Source organism: Neovison vison, chromosome 2 (genome assembly GCF_020171115.1).
Source record: "Neovison vison isolate M4711 chromosome 2, ASM_NN_V1, whole genome shotgun sequence".
NCBI lineage: Eukaryota > Metazoa > Chordata > Mammalia > Carnivora > Mustelidae > Neogale > Neogale vison.
Genome location: NC_058092.1, coordinates 42,260,591 through 42,278,123, shown reverse-complemented (window position 1 = coordinate 42,278,123; position 17,533 = coordinate 42,260,591). Strand labels below are relative to the sequence as shown.

The 17,533-nt window shown below is 38.3% G+C and overlaps 1 protein-coding gene across 1 annotated transcript; it reads right to left on the bottom strand.

The window, feature by feature from the left end:
* Positions 1 to 5,872: 5,872 nt before the first annotated feature.
* On the bottom strand, positions 5,873 to 17,453 carry PRPF38A (pre-mRNA processing factor 38A). The gene is made up of 10 exons (XM_044238234.1): positions 17,148 to 17,453; positions 15,265 to 15,424; positions 13,634 to 13,755; positions 11,834 to 11,919; positions 10,793 to 10,903; positions 8,096 to 8,208; positions 7,530 to 7,556; positions 7,325 to 7,422; positions 6,848 to 6,896; positions 5,873 to 6,266 (listed from the first exon to the last, which is right to left on the bottom strand). Exons 1-10 carry the CDS (start codon positions 17,275 to 17,277, stop codon positions 6,224 to 6,226), a joined length of 939 nt encoding a protein of 312 aa, XP_044094169.1. The 5' UTR covers positions 17,278 to 17,453; the 3' UTR covers positions 5,873 to 6,223.
* Between the last annotated feature and the right edge of the window lie 80 nt (positions 17,454 to 17,533).

Genomic DNA, 17,533 nt, shown 5'->3' with positions numbered 1-17,533 from the left:
TGATGGACTTCACTCATTTGTTTTGTTAAAGAGATAGCTGGCCCAGTGTATACTTTTATGTTAAAATACAGGCATACCTCAGAAATCTTGGCAGGTTAAGTCCCAGGTCACTGCAATAAAGTGAGTATCACAATAAAGTGAACAGATGCCTTTTTTGATTTTTGCAGTACATATAAAAGTTATGTTTACCCTATACTGTAATTGATAAAGTATGCAATAGCATTATGTTGAAAATATACATCTTAATTAAAACGTACTTTTATTGCTAAAAAGATGCTAACCATCAACTGAGCTTTAGTGAGTTGTAATCTTTTTGGTGGTGGAGGATTTTGATGTTGATGAGTGCTGACTGATCAGGGTAGTGGTTGCTGAAGGTTCTAGTGGCTCTGGCAATGTCTTAAAATAAGACAATGAAGTTTGCCATATCGATTGACTTTTCCTTTCACTTGAGCACTTGGGGCCATTGTAGGGTTATAAATTAGCCTAATTTCAGTATTATGTCTCAGGGAATAGGGAAGTCCAAGAGGAGGGAGACAGGGGTCAGTAGAGCAGTCAGAACACACACATTTATTTAGTTTGCTGTTTTACATGGGCATAATTTTTGACACCCCAAACCATGGCTTAGATCACCATGACAAATATAATAATAAAAAAGTTTAAAATACTGTGAGAATTACCAAAATGTAATAGAGACACAAAGTTGTCCAATGCAATTAGACAAAAGGTACCTATATACTTGCTTGATGCAGGGTAGCCATAAAACTTCAATTTATTTACGAAAAAAACCCAACAAAACCAAAATTCATGATCTGTGATGGTGCAATAAAGTGAAGTGCAGTAGAACAAGGAATGCCTGTATGACTTGGAGCACTCAGGTTTTTTTTTGAAGTTAAGTGTTTATGTATTTAATCTTTTTTCAAGTCTTAGAGAACAGATGATGAGGTGTACAGGATGTTTATTTTACTGTTCTTTTGTATATACTTGAAATTTTTATTGGGAAAAAATTCTCCCAACAAGATACTGCCTCCAGCTCAGCCTTATTTTCTATAGGAAGGCAGACCATCTGGCAAAAGGTACTTTTTTTTTTTTTAAGATTTTATTTATTTATTTGACAGAGAGATCACAAGTAGGCAGAGAGGCAGGCAGAGAGAGAGAGGAGGAAGCAGGCTCCCTGCTGAGCAGAGAGCCCGATGCGGGACTCGATTCCAGAACCCTGAGATCATGACCCGAGCCGAAGGCAGCGGCTTAACCCACTGAGCCACCCAGGCGCCCCTGGCAAAAGGTACTTTTGGGGCAATAAAGCCCAGTGACCTAGGTTTTAATTATATGACAGTGTTCTATATAGTCACTTTCAGCATCTCATTTGTCCCTCTTTCAGCAATTACCAGTGCCCAGTAAATGGCAAAACTGTACCAAGTGGAAAAATAGAATACTCTTTGTAGTTTATACAATAGTAGTTTAGAAGTTTGCAAACTTCTCATAGAAGTTGTAAACTTAAGTTTTTTATTGTGAATCAAATTCATTGTAGAGCAATTGAAGTACCCAGATTATCCATTTTACATAGAGTACACATACACACACTACACTTAAGATCATATTGTTTTGTATAATGTTTAATGACATGGAGAGATTAATATTTTCATTGTCATTAAAGATTATTCAAAAGTATGAATATTAATGATGTGTCATTTATTTGTTTAGTCCCCTACGGGTGGGACATTTCTGCTTTTTTTTTCCTCCTGTATAAATAATATGTAAAATGATGGGATAAAGCTATTTTTAACTATATTATTCTAGTATGGTGAATTTATGTATTTATATTCATATGTGGGATTATTAGGTAAAAAGGATAAAAGGTCTAAGGTTCTTGCTATATATTGCTAAATTGCCCTCCAGGAAAATGGTTACCATTTTGCGGTCCTGACAAACAATATATAAAATGTATTGGTAAGCTTATAAAGTAGCTTTTGAAGTCCAAACAATTCATTTTTTACCCTGGTAAAGGATAATTTAAATGTTAAAAAAAAAAAAAAAAAAAAAAGGAATCTTACCTAAAAGAACAAAGTATAAAAATCACACAAAAGGGGGCGCCTAGGTGGTTCAGTGGGTTAAAGCTTCTGCCTTCGGCTCAGGTAATGATCCCATTGTCCTGGGATCGAGCCCATTATCGGGCTCTCTGCTCAGTGGGGAGGCTGCTTCCCCCCCTCTGCCTGCCTCTCTGCCTACTTGTGATCTCTGTCAAATAAATAAATAAAATCTTAAAAAAAAAATCAGACAAAAGTCCATCTATCAGAAATAGATACTGTTAAGAGCTGATGAACTTCATTCATTCCACCTCTCTTTAAGTAACCTTTACATTCAACATGGGATTCGAATTCCTGAGATCAAGAGCCACACACTCTTCCAACTGAGCCAGCCAGGTACCTCCCTCTATCCCCAACTATCTTTCTTAAACATAGACATACATACATACAAAAGTGGGCTCATATATTATGTTTACTAAATATAGCAAATTAATTTTACTTGGACTTAAAAGTGAAAGAAATGCTCAACTTTTGAAGTTTTTTCTATGGTAGTTCTGAAAAAGATTCCTCTTAAAATTAAGGACAATTACAGAAAACATAGAGCTATTTCCTAGTTCTCATGTATGTTTTAATTAGAAACCATTTATAACTCCTGTTATGAAAAATGTAATCAGCAAACTTAATAGTTCCTCTGCTTCTTGCTTATATTACTTCTTACATATTGTTCACATATAAGTTGAACCCTAAAATTATTTCCCATTATTTTTATTTGGTCTTTAGAATTTTTGACACCACTCCTTTTATGGCTTTTTTTCAAAGTCCTTGATTTGATTCTTATTGGATGTATTTCATTATCAGGCAGTTTTTTTAGTATTCCCATTCTCTTTACATTTTAAAGAAAACAGCTTTAGCTAGGTATGAAGTTCTTACCATTATTTCCTGCAGACCTCTAGAGCCTTTTTGCTTCACTGCCTTAGGAAGTTTGCTGTAAGATGAGACCAGCTTAATTTCCACTGCCTTCATTATTTAGGACTTGATTTTTCTGCTTATATGTCCCTGTAATTCTTTATATCTTAAATTCATCAGGATACTTGATAGATTTTTATTATTTTTATAAGAATTCTCTTGTATCTGGACATCTCATTTACTCAGTTCTCTTCATCAGGAATGTGAATTATGCATACATAGGATTTCATGTGTTTTATTACCTTTGTAGCTTTTATGTTTATTATTTTCCATTTTTATTTCCTCCACACTTTTATACTGTTATCTAATAAGGCTTTAATTTCTTCAGCTTTTCAAATCTTCATTTAAGTTCTGCAAGCTTATTTTCCATCCCTTACACCTTTTAATATCATCTTTGAACTTGTATACTTTGTGTTTTTTTTTTTTTTTTTAAAGATTTTTGTTTATTTACTTGACACAAACAGGCAGCGAGGGAGTACAAGCAGCGGGAGTGGGAGAAACAAGCTTCCTGCTCAACAGGGAACCTGGGGCTTGATCCCAGGACCCCAGAACCCAAGGATCATGACCTGAGCTGAAGGCAGACGCTTAACTACTGAGCCACTCAGGCACCCCTATACTTTGCATTTTTAATCATCACTTTGTTACAGTATTTTTTCAGTCTGTGGAGAACTTGATACTTTAACTTTCTGTAGGGAGTGACCAGCATCTGTGAGCATTCTTTTCTGATTACTGTTTATTTAACCTTAGGTCGTACATAGATCAGTTATATAATGGAAGTAACAGGAAGGGGCTAGTGGAATGAGCTTTCAAAGTTGTGTTGTTATGTTGGAAGACTTTCACCAAATTAATTGTGGGAAGTGAAATACATTTAGTGGTTTACACCAAATATTAAAAATACAGTAAAAAAAATACTGTAGAGGAAAGATCAGAATGCATTTTACATTAAGGAGTATTTTTCCCCCAAAATTTGTTTCAGTTACAGAATATATGTGTACAGAGGTAAAATGTAAAGTGTTCCTTAATACTGGCTAGTCAGAGTTACAAAGTTACAGTTCTAGGGCCTCACCCAGTATGTTAGCAGACAGATGACAGAAGTTGCCCTCAGCAAAGTTTGTCCTTAAGCTCCATCTTCTCTGGAATTCTGTAATTTACCAAATCAGTCTCTAGAGAGATGTTCAACATATCCCACTCAAGAACTCTTAGCTCTCTGAAGTAATGAAAGAATGAGAATAAAATCTGCTTCCTGCTGTAAGTTGGCTGTGTTAACCATAATTTGGTTCAGATTTCACCATATACCTGAGTAAGTATGCACTAAGTTTATAGTTTGAGAATGCTTATTTCTGTTATTAAAAGTTGTTGGGGTTTTTTTGAATTTTTTAATCCTATATTTTAAAGTGAGTAATTTTAACAATATACTGGATGTTAACTTTGTTGGTCCATAGGTCATTAATCCAGAAGACATTTCTTTCCATCCAAATCACTTTGCTAAAGAAGTAACTGTTAGGAAAAAAAAAAAAAGAAAGAAAGAAAAAGAACGAACTGTTAGGACTCAATAACAGATGTAAATAGAGGTGTTTATATTTAATTCTTAAAAGCAGTCTATTATATAGTTGTCTAATGGATAGCAAGAACCGTTATGGCCAACTTTTATTAGCTCAAGTATTATCAGGAGAGGAATCCTTGAAGAATATGAAATCTCAAATATCCCAAAATGCTTTAATATTGCTGCAAAAGTCCTTCAGTTCAATAGCAAGCAAAAGAATATATGACCAGATAAAACTTCCCAAGAAGCTGGATCCTATGAGGCATTTGGTCTTCATAATCCTTACTGGGTCCAGAGCTGCAGAAAGTCAAAACACTCCCCCTCCCCCGCTCCTTTTTTTCACTTTTCCCTTTTTGAAAGGAGGAAAGGTAAGTACTGGTAGACTGAACTAGCAAAGATCCCAACACCTTCTTGATTATCAGTGCCCGTGGACACTTTGCATTTATTTTGCTTCTGAATACTCAGACCTTAGCTTCTTTGCCATACTGTCTCCTAATTCTACCACCTTTCTGAATGGTTCATTTCCATTTTCAGTTGGTTAACTGCACCGCTTCCCTCTCACCAGTGTTGAGTGTTGCCAATGATTCTGTTGTTGGCTTTCTTACATAAACACTTCCTGGGCAATCCCATTTAATTCTGCATCTTCATAATTACCTCAATGTTGTCAATTCCTGGTTAGTTCACTATGCTCAACTCCATTTCCTACTTCTAACAACCTGGTCTTTATCTAGTTGTACCATAACAGCCTCTAATTACACTTTAGGATTAAACTGAATGCAACACTTTACCAACACAACTTTCGCCACATGCCTCTCTAAAGCCTGGCCTCTTCCTGTTGTATTTTGTAGCTTTGTGAATGAATGGCATTACTTTCTAGCAATTCAGGTCAAAACCCCAAGTGGTATTAGATATTTCCTCTTTTTTCAGTCTTGTTGCACTACTGCTACTGATATACTTGGATAATGTCAGTGCTTACAAGATAAAGGCTGAGCACCATAACCTCGAATTCAAGGCTCCTGGGGAAGAAGAAATATCATTTAAGAATGTTGTGTAAAAGGTATTAAGTTTCATTGTTTGAACTGTTCGATGCAATTGGATTAAATGATCCAGAGAAGTCTTATATTTGAATGCATTCTTTTCTTCTTACAAAGCTGCTGCTAACTTGTCAGTTCTCATGTTATTATTACTACATGGTCCTGCTGGGGAGAGGGAGAAATGGAGGTAATAGGTTTTTACTGATTTGGTTTTTGAGTGTAATAACAGCAGCACAAATCTCAGGATTCTCAGAACATTTCCCATCATGGAGCAAAACAAAACTAAACTACAGAGAAATGGAAAATGAGTGTATAAAATTTAATAACAAAAGGGTCAACAGGCAGCTACATCCATCCTCATCATTCATCCTCTCCACCCCTCAAGTCCTTTCTAACCTTATAAATTTGAGTACCGTCAAGGTTGGTTGCACAAAGGGGTCCAAAGCAGCCCTTGGGAAGCACTATCCCTCAAATATGGAATATGACTCAGATACAAAACTCAGCACCTCTTTCATATAAGGGAAAAAAAGTGGAGAAACTTGTTTAAAAAGAGCTAAAATATTCTCATAGCTGCCTGGGGAGTAGATCTTAATCCTTCCACATAGATGCCTTCGGATCCACAGGTGGCCATTTGGACTAAAACCAAACAGAGTCCATTACTCATTCCCTCTCCGGCTCTTCTTGTGGCTTTTCTTAGATCTGAAATGGTAACACATATGAATCATAAATTAACATAAATTTAATAACAGCTGTTCAAGGAGCTAGGCAAGAACTTTTGAGTAAGATGGGGTATGCTGATACTGATGTGGATAGAGAAGATACCCAATATTCATTAAATGTGCTTGGTGTTAGGTCTTAGAGCAACACTGAGTAAGGTATTACTATCCAAACTTTACCACTGAGGAAATGATCTCTAGGTTAAGAGTACACCTGACAGTGTCTAGCATATAGCAATAATTTCTAATTAAAGTTTATCAAAAGAAAGTGATTTGTCCAATGTCACTCAGCTGTTAAGTGTCTGAAGTTGGGATTTAACCACAGGTCTCCTGAGACCAAAGCTCATGCCCACTATCAAAGCTGCAATTCTACAAGGAAAAAACAAAATAACATAAAACAGATATATAATTCTAGTAATTCTTAGGACAATGGGCCAATTTTATAATGTAAAAAAGAGAAATTCTTAAATACCCCATCAAAACAAAATTTCAGGTCTAACTTAGTTGTGTGATTGGAACTTTGATTTCTGAATTAAGAAGAAATTCTTAAAGGTTGGTCCATACCTTTCAGGAGACTTTGAGTGGCTCCTATGTCTGTGACTACGGTGATGACCTGGGGAAGAAGAGGCCACCGGATGAGTGTTATTCTGTCCACCACCACCTCCGCTGTCATTTTCACTTCCCCCCAATCCCTTTCATTGGTGTACTTTTTTTGGCTTATGCTAGACACACCTCTTGGTAGCACCTTTCTGAACTGTGTGTGTTTATGGGGGAGTGTCAGAAGAACTGAACGCACTTCATATGCATTCAGGGGTTATGGCTAATTTCACAAACATCATGTTGAATATTCTTTACCACTATGAAAGATCTTATTTCTGTAATTTCAGATGAAAGAACTGAAGTTCATCCTTCTTTCAGCAAAGCTTGTAAGAGGAAGTAAAGATGTGAACTCTATTCTCACTTCCTTTTAAGCAGGAGTGAGGCTAAGCACTTACTGTATTTCTTTAAGACCACCAATAGCAAAAGGCCCAAATGCTGTACCTGGGGACTTGGAGCGGGATCTGTGCCGTCTATCACGAGATCTGCTGCGGTGACGTCTTGGGCTTTTGCTCCGATGCCTTTCTCGGCGAGGGGAGGGGCTATGGAAATGATTGGTCAGATCCCTTTACCTGACATTATACTCACCACAACAGCACCCTCCTTTCCCAAAGCCCTGTCTTTCATTACAAATCAACCAAAGACCCACCTCCTCCTTTTAGGAGATCGACTCCGCCTGTACAAAAAGAAAAGAGAAAGAACCTTAGTAGGTGCACTGCAGTTGTAGATTCCAAACATTGCTCCAATTCTTCACCCATTTCTGTTATCCATGACTTTAGTCCTGAAACTTTTTATTAGCACCCTCCCAATCTAAGTCTGGGGTTGGTCATGTGACCTGCTTTGGCCAATAGGCTATTTGCATATGTGATACCAACATGATACTGGAAGGAAATTTGCATCATTGAGCTTTTCTGCTCTTGAATTCTGCCACTGCCCTGAGACCATACCTAACCCAGCCTAGAGTGAGAGACACATACACACAGAGAAGAGTTGCCCCATTAATTAGTTGCCTCATTAAAAGCCATCCTATAGTAGCCAATAGATGATCACAAAATAGGTTCATGAACTTAAACTGCCTATCCAAGCCCAGCTGAAATCACTGACTGCAGACTTATGAACTAAATAAAAAGTTATCGTCTGACATAGAGGTTTTTGTGGGTTGTTTTATAGCAATTACTACATTGGGCAAACAGAGGCCAAAGAGTAGGGCCTTACCTTCTGGGAGACCGGCTCCTACTCCTCCTATAGCGCAATGTGGGAGAACGACGGGGCTTGTCTAAGTCTCGGTAGCTTCTCCGGCGGTGATCAGGTGATGGCACTCTCTCCAACTGGAAAAGAAATGTATGGTAGGTCAGTGATGAGCACAGACTTACAGAGAACCACTTAGGGACAGTACGTACGCGCTCCTTATCCTGTCCCAAATTCTACCTTCAAGTGACTTTAAACACAATGAATACATAGATAACCCTAAGGACAAAACCTCCAAATAAAAAAACTGAACTGGGGGCGCCTGGGTGGCTCAGTGGGTTAAGCCGCTGCCTTCGGCTCAGGTCATGATCTCGGGGTCCTGGGATTGAGTCCCGCATCGGGCTCTCTGCTCGGCAGGGGAGCCTGCTTCCCTCTCTCTCTCTGCCTGCCTCTCCATCTACTTGTGATTTCTCTCTGTCAAATAAATACATAAATCTTAAAAAAAAAAACAAAAAACTGAACTGTTTCCAGTATTCCCCTTATTGTTCCAGTGTTGGTACCATTATTCTGGGACTTTGTGAGAAGAATGCGACTGTGAGAAGTCAGAGCTAAGTAACTGTGCATTTCTCCTTCAGAAGCTAGATTCTCAATGTGAAAGGAGATACAGATGTAAAATCAGTAAGATTGTATAAAGTGTACTTTAATTTTAAAATTTTCCTCTGGGTCTGCCAACTCTAGAGACCAAGAAAGGCAGACCAAACCCTATCAGTGAGCATTTATAGTGCCCAGATTGTGGTATCTAAGTATCATTTTCCCTGTAAATGAAAGCAAGGGCTCCCTGGGAAAATGGCAAATTTCAGGTTGGGGACAGCAGCTTACAAAATATGAACAGAACATACATCAGAAGACAAGGTATCCGAGACTACGATGATTCTATCAGTCTCGTGTCAACTTGGGAACCACCCCCCATTTGCCAAAGGGGACAATTTCAGCATCAACAAGGACTATGATGGTTCAAAAACACATCCAATCTGCTTAAATCCTTGAGTTTATAATGTTACCAAGGACAAAAGCTCATCACACTGGGAGGATACTATGGTGTCAGCTCATTATTTAAAAAACTGATTGAGAAATAATCCTATATTTACCTTTTCTATATCAACTGTACCTATGAAAAACTAAATACTGATTTAGGAGATTTCTCTTTATAGCAGTGTTATAGGTAACAAATGATTAAAAAAAAAAAAAAGAACTAGAATATCACCATTTCACAACCCCTAATGGGTCTAGGTAGAGATCATCTAGGCACAGTGGCTCCTAATACAACAAAAAGAGAGGCAGGCTTTGCTCACCCTGGGGGGAACAGACATCGGTAGTATGAAGTAGTGTTGCTCTACTCCAAAACCTACAAAAACCTCAAATGCAATTTAGCATCCAGCTCTTAAGAATTAGTTTATAGAAGATAACAAGGGACAAGTGAACATGCTAAGTGACCTCACAGGGACACAATTAAAAAAAAAAATAGATTATAAAAATCCGTACAGAATAATAGGACTTGATTTGTGGACCACTCAAACTATTTTAAACTGTTAAAAAATATAGGACAATTGGGGAAATGTGAATATTTTTTTCCTTGTCTCGTTTTATATAAATTCTAGTTCTAGTATAATTTTAGTTTTAATACTGAATATTTGATTTTAAGAAATTACTGTTGATGTGGGGGTGACAAGCGGCATCATGTTTAGGCCTTTTCTGAAATATGAATGCAATATATGATGGTTGTGATCTGTGTCAAGACAATTGTGGGGTGGGGACAATTTGGTACAGAAATATGTAAAATGGCCGAGTTGATAAAGAGGCTAGACAGTGGGTAAAGGGAGGCACATTCTCTCCACTTTGGTAAGTGACTGAAATTTTCCATTAAAAAAAAGGAAAAACAGAATACCTACTTTTGGTTCACTAACCACAGAAGAGCACCTCAGCATTGCTTGGCTTTAAATTTATGAACTAAGATAATGCTTCCTTTTGCATTCACCTTGAAGGGAGCCTAATGGCTCAGAGCTACACTTCCCATTTACATCTAGTATCCACAAACCAGCATTTCTTGTATTTCCCCCTAGCCTTTTTGGATACATAGAATAGTTTCAGATCCTTCTTTTCTAATCATATGTATTTCCACATTATCATATACTTTTTATAACAGCTTTGGCTAATAGTCTGTTGAGTTGATGATAGTTTACCTGACTGCTCCCTGACAGCTAGGTTGCTTTCAAGTTTTCAGCATTTTAACTAGTAAAGAACATGATTATGTAGTAGGTTTTTCCTTCCCCTAAACTAAGCTTACTCCTTAGGACAGGTTCAACTCTAAACAGTATCATTTTTGTTCCAAGTATTTGTTTTAATAGCTACCAGCTGTGAGTCAATTATAATGTCCAAGTGTATGTGGAAGGCTTTATATGTATCGTCTAATAATCATACAATTGTAAAATTGTAAGAGAAAGGTATCATTCTCCTTGCTTTATAAAGGAAAAGACTGACATTAATTTGCACAAGATTATGGAGAGCTGAGATTTAACTCCAATGCCTATACTCTTAACAATAAATATTGTATTTTTTGCTAAAGAAAATTAAAAATTAAATTGTAAACAAAACAGGGAAGGACCATTCTCCCATCCCCTCCCAATAATTATCCCTCCTTCAGCCCTTAAGCTCCCAGGTACTGACCTTCTCATCCTCCTCTTCCTCCTCTTCACTGGACTCCACATCATCCATGTCCTCTTCTAAGGCGCTAACCCGGGGCTCTAGCTGCTCAGCTTCCTCTAGCACATAGCGTTTCTACAGAAAAGTATGATGAGAGTCAGGGGGCCTTGTTCACTATTCTTGATTGTGAGGACAGTTTCAAGGGTATATACATACGGCAAAGCTTACAAAATTGTACACACTTTAAATTTGTGTTTAATGTATGTCAACTGTACCTTAATAAAGCCATTTAAAAGGAAAAAAAAAATCTCTTGTTCAAGTGAAATCTCACTCTCAAGCCCAATATGTAATTAGAAAAAAAGGAGCTACTCTGGTTGGAATATGTGGGGCTGTCTCCTCTTATTCCTCTCAGCAGCCTTAAAGCAGTCCCACAGAGTAGTTTAAAGACCACGGAAGTAGCCTAATTTCCCCATTTTATAGATGGGAAAAGAAAACCAGGTTCCACAGCTAGTCAGCTATAACAACAGAAACTTAATCTTCTAATTCCCTGCTCCATCATTTCTCCATTTTATAGATCATTCATTCCCTTTCTCCTTTGGTAACCTACTGTATCACTTTTCCCTTTGTACTTTACAGCAGTAGTTTTAAAATAATACTCTGCAAAACCCATTCCTGAAAGGCGCTTCATGGATAATCATTTATTACTAGGAAAAGGAGCAGGGTTATAAAGGTGACATTTAAGGGGTTAAGATTTTATCTGCTATTCGTGACCCTCTTATCTGTTTTACATCTTACAGTTTCCTTCATATAACATTTTAAACAAGAAAGTCTTCCTGTGTTACTCACTTTTAAAGCCCTACCCTTCATATACTTTATCTGTTTTCCTCTCCCAATTACCTTTTTCATACGTTTAAAAGACTATTTATTAAGATGACCCTTGTGTGGGGGAAAAAAGAGGACCCCTGACATCCATGGTCTTCAGTGTTTTATTGTATATGTATACTTGTCTGTCTCCCTGTCTTGGGGAGAGAAGGGCAACTCTGATAAGACATCTTTATCTCTTACCTGTAGCCGGGGTAGAATGATGTCACAGACTCTTTCACTGTGGAGCAGTTCATCAATAAACTCATCTACATGCATCAGTTCAAACTCTGGAAGAACAATCATAAGCTCAGGCAACTTGGAAATAAGTTTATATAGCCAACAAATAAAAGAAGTGTAAGTCTCTATATGTAAAATGTCTATATATAAAAAGTACTTGGTATAGAAAGTGTGAATCCTCTGGCGCCTCCCTTCCCTGCACATTTACTAGTAAAGCCATTCAGTCTGGCAGTTACAGAGAAGGGATTACTGACAGACGTGGGCTCAAACTACAGCCATTGATAGCCTTGTCCTCATCACTTACCTTCATTCAGCTCACCTTTACTGAGGGCATCTATATGCCAGGCCCCTTCTTGGAGCTGGGCATAAAAGAATGAGTGAAGCTGTCCCAATTAGCAGGAGACACAACACAAAAGGAAGCACAAACAGTTCTGAACTGTATAGGGGTAATGTTCTTTTTTTTTTTTTTTAAGATTTTATTTGAGAGAGACCCGCATAAGAAAGAGAGAGAGAGAGAGAACATGAGAACATGAGTGGCAGGGAGGGAGAACATGAGAGAGGAAGAAGCAAACTCAGCAGGGAGCCTGAAGCAGGACTCAATCCCAGGACCCTGGGATCATGACCTAAGCCGAAGGCAGATGCTTAACTGACTGAGCCACCCGGGCACCAAGGGCTGATGTTCTTGAACAGACCCTGTAAGTCAAGTACAACTTCTCATGTGAACCCACAGTGTTTCTAAATATAGAGCATGTACCTTATATGGTAAACGAAGTAATAGCTTTTCAGAATTTTTATAGTGAACATTACCTTAGTTCAGTGGTTCTCAAACGGGTTAACTTTGCCACCCACAACTAGTGGGGTTGCTCCTGACATCTAGTGGATAGAGACCAGGGACACGGCCAAGTATCCTACAATGGGCTGGACAGCCCCCCACAATAGAATCATCTGGATCAAATTATCAACAGGCTGAAAAACCCCATCTCAATTTAACAATATAAACATAAGTTTATGTTTATAAACATAAGTTTTAAACATCCATGATGGCCATGACCATGTCCATCTTGTTCACCATCTTATTTCCAGTACATAGCACAATACCTGGCATCACACTGGCACTTAATAAGTGAATAAAAGTTTACAGTAAAATACCAAATTCTTAACCAAAAATACCAAATTCTTGACCTGCTTAATGTTACATGTAGAGGTAGAAGGCAAATGTTACTAATCTTCTGTTACAACAGTGAGAAGAAAAAGGTTTTGATTGCATTACACTGAATCCCCCTCTACCACAGAAAAGATCTTTGTAAAATATATGGAGCTGCCCCCTTTGGATATACTTACTATTTTTCAGTAGGATTCCTACGTAAGTATGAGTATACTTAATCTATACTGTGGTGAGTAGTACAGCACTAGAAAAGAGGCCATTAAAAATAACAGTGATGATGGAACATATGGAAAACTAACTTTGGGAGGTTTGGGGAAGGCTTTTTCATAGGTCATTATGGAGGCAGATCATATGGGATGGAACACATGTGGAGGGCACACATAATGCAAGGCAGGCAGGCAGGGGTAGGTTGGGTAAGACCAACAGGAAGCTAGGAGTCTAATGGAGTACTCCATGCAGCAGGGGAAAAACTGAAATGAAGACAGTAACAAAAAGGATGAAGAGCATTCACAGTGTATGTTACAATGTGAAGATAGAGATATTGTTGAAATAAAAACTGGTTCAGGGAGGAAGGTCAAAACAATTGGTACCATACTCACCCCCATTTCGGTTCTGACTTTTGATTTTTCGATAGTCGTTGTAGAGAGGCTCTAAGTACTTGTAGCAATCAATTGCAGTGCCTGTCAGCCTCATGTAAAGGGCTCCCAACATACGCACGTACCTGACAGATAGAGGACAGTAAAATAAGCCATCCTAAAAAGTTCTTGAGTTTCATACCTGGCTTTTCTCATGACAGCAGTGGATGTACAAGTTCTTTCTCTTCTTTGCAGATGAGAGAACTGCAATTTTAGAGGAAATGTGAGGCAGGGAAAGGTAAAATACGGAGTCCTGGGTTACAAGTTCCCATTCTACCACTTACTGGCTACAGGAACTTGGGACATGTTGCTCAACTTTCAGAGTCTGTTATATCTTGTATAACATGAAGACAGAACCTGTTTACCTCATAGAATTACTGTAAGAAATGAAATACTGAATTTAATAATAACATATAAGGTATGTTTACTTAACACTACAAGAAATAATACATATAGATGTGAATATATAAACTGTTGCTAGGCAGCACAGCATGCTGGTTCTGAAAAAAAAAAAAAAAAAAGTCAAAGTCCTTTGGGTTACAATTCTGATTCCACTACTTACTGGCTTTGTTACATAAGGTAAGTTACTTGCTATCTCAATCCTTGTAAAATGCAGATAATAGTACCGAATTTGCTGGCCTGGTTTAGTGAGAAATCTGTGTAAAGTGCTAAGCATAGCATATAGCACATAGTAAGTGCCTAGTAAGAGCTGTTCTCTAGCTGTTAACGTTTTGTAAGATTTCCTTTTTCTTTTCTCCTCTATCCAACTACCCACTCAAATTCTCCACTTAGAATAACAAGTAGACATCTGAAATTGAACAGTTTCTTTATATGACAAACAGAATGGAGTAGAAAAGAATCTGAACACTGAAGCCAGCTTTGCCACTTACTAGCTGTTTGACCTTGAGGAAATTACTTCATCTGTGCCAAGTTTCCTCCCCTGTGTAACACGGATAATAATTCTGCAGGGTTCTTGTGAAGGTTAAATTATTACATGTAAATCCCTTAGAGGGTAACACATAAATCTACTCTACAGTCTGCCTCCTGTACTTGTCTGTAAACTCCTTGAGAATAAAAAAATAAAAGAATATGAGCAGCAGATATTTTGGGGATATTAGCCATGCATAGGCCCTGTATTGTGAGATATACAGCACTATCTTCTTTAACCTTCACAGCAATCTTGAATTGGTATCATCATCTCCATTTTACAAGTAAAGAAAGTAAAGCTCACAAAATGTAACTTCTCCAAGGTCACAGTGGCTGGACATGGCTGGACACGAGCCTGGACATGAACCTCCACCTACACCAAAGTTTTCCCACTTATCTACCACATTATGTAGTTTTCTTCATCTTTGAGCATCCAGTACTACCAACATACTAGGCACTCACTTCTGCTTAATATATGTTCAGTGAACTTGTGATATGCTTTTTGGGGGCAAGGGGTAGTTACCAGGACTGAGAATGTAACAGAGAAGATCAATACAATCAGAACACGCAAAATAACAAGATGCATTGCTTTCACTCCTCTTAACCAAAGCCAAATTCTGGACACTGAAATTGAAGCTTTTATATTAGCAAATCAACATTTTACTCACTTGAAATCTTCATTTTTTATAAATTCTACAATGATATCCTTCTCAGGCTGAATCTGAAGCATCTTCAAGGTCAAACACAGAAAGGGAGTTGGCTTTATGTTGCCACCATAGACACCACCCACAAACCTCAACTCCATGGCTTTATCGACTACAAGTTCAGCTGAAAAGAAAAGCAAAAACAAAGTGGCATCTCAAACACATTAGGGCCAAGCTTATCCCAGTCTGAAGTGGTGATAAGCTAGTTCAAGCTTTGGTGCTCCTGAATACTAATCAACTATTTAATATAAGAACAACTGTGTATTAATAGTAATAATAAGAACAGCCAATATATACTGAAAGATGAGTATATGCCAGATACTCTGCTAAGCATGTCATATTATCTCATTTAATGCAATTAGCCATGAAGTTCCTGCACTGAGGCTGTTTTCAGCTAAGGGAAAATGAAGGCTAAGAAAGGTTAAGTGACTTGCTCAAGGTCCACAGTCAGAGAGGAGCAGGGGCTGCATTTAAATCTAAGCATTCTTAACTTCAGAGTCCATGCCTATCACCATTATGTCTGGAGAAAAACAGCCAGATTCTGAGTTAAAAGAATAACAGCAAATGATTCAATAGCTACATAATGGGCAAATGTCATTTATAGAAGGGGGATAATAACCTTCCACAATTGTTTTCAAAAGCAAACCCTAGCTGTGTGAACTTAGGGCAAGCCATTTTACCTTACTTCCTTTTTAGACTGTCAATTCAAATCTGAATAATAAAAGTACAAAGTTTCAGGGCTATAGTGAGAATCAAATTTATAGCCAGGTACTAAATACTGGAGATGTAGGTAGAGGGAAAAGAAGGACAAAATTACAATGCTTACAGAGTTTACAGTCTGGCAAGGTAGAAAAAAAATTTTTTTAGGTGTGGTGAATAGTTGAAATAAGATGCAGAATGCAATACAATTATAGATCAAGGGAACATAATCCAGCATTAGAGGAAAAAGATCATGAGTTCACTTTTGGACATACTGAGTTGGCATGTCTTGGAATTTAGATCTTAGAGATCTGGGATGGAGAGGTAAATTTGAAGGCATCTACATATAAGATGTAACTGCAGTGTGGAGATCATCCAAGGAGCGAACTATGTAATGAGAAAAGGTCCCAAAATTTATCCAAAATTGACATGACTCCAAAATTTAAGGGACTCAGAGAAAAACAATATGATGTTTCTATGGACACAACAGCTAATGGTGGTGGCAACAACAGTACAGGCACAGGAGTAGTTAATAGTGGTTAACAACTAGCACCACCACTACAACTGCTAAGTACTTCTTAAAATATATACCTGTAACCATACCAAATACTTTTTATACTTTATGGCATTTAATCCTTACAGCAACCTTCTGGGGTGGGCATTATTCGTTTTACAGCAGAGGAAGACATGGTTCACTAGTATAACAGAGCTACTAAAATGCAGAGCCAGAATTCAAAGATTGAAAGACTACCTGGAAGCCTTCTCTGAAGAACTCATATCTGTATTAAGGCCCGAACGTGTTAATGCTGCAAATGGTCCAGATTTAGGGATAGTAAGACCCTGAACTGGGTTTCGGGTACGTTAAAGTTCCTTTAAGAACTTCAGAGTCCCTGAGTGTTTGGGAACTCTGCAGATTACATTAAACATGGAAACCCCCAGAGAACCCAGCACTGACACGCTTTAGAACAAGACAGCAGTAGACTGTGTCTCCGAAGCTCAACACAAAACTACGCACACAGTAGGAAGTCAGATTTTTCTGAATGACAGATTCCCCTCCAGTCACACACCCGGGAGCCAGTCCCAGTGGCTCACAGTTAAGAGAACTGGGCCACAAGGCGGGGGAAGAGGGTCCGCGCGCTGCCGCTTACCCGTCAGTCCAAAACACTCCTCTTTCCAGTACTTGGACTCATAGATTCTCGTCCGAATGATCTTCTCCACCAGATACTGAGGATTGGTGCCGTGGATGCTGTGCGCATCCTTCACCGTACGGTTCGCCATTTTAGAACGCCTTCAGTTCTATTTCCGTCGGGTCCTTCAATGCGTCACATCCAGGTTAAAAAAAACATCTAAGAGGGACTGCGAAGCGTGGAGAAAGTCGCTCTAGAGAACTCAGGCCACCATCTCGATACCGGAAATTCTGTAAGGAAAGGAACTTCCTTCCGTGAACAGCGTCGCCGACCTTATCAATGATGGCTGCTGCACGTTGGCGGACGTACGACGTGCATTCCCTCCCGTGTGGGCGGGGCTGAAGGAC

Coding starts and splice junctions, on each gene's coding strand:
- PRPF38A (XM_044238234.1), bottom strand. CDS start 17,277: ATGGCGAACCGTACGGTGAAGGATGCGCACAGCATCCACGGCACCAAT. Junction 8,209..10,792: donor AGGAAGAGGAGGATGAGAAG/GTCAGTACCTGG, acceptor TTTCTTTTCCAG/TTGGAGAGAGTGCCATCACC. Junction 6,897..7,324: donor ATCCCGCTCCAAGTCCCCAG/GTACAGCATTTG, acceptor CTTCTTCCCCAG/GTCATCACCGTAGTCACAGA.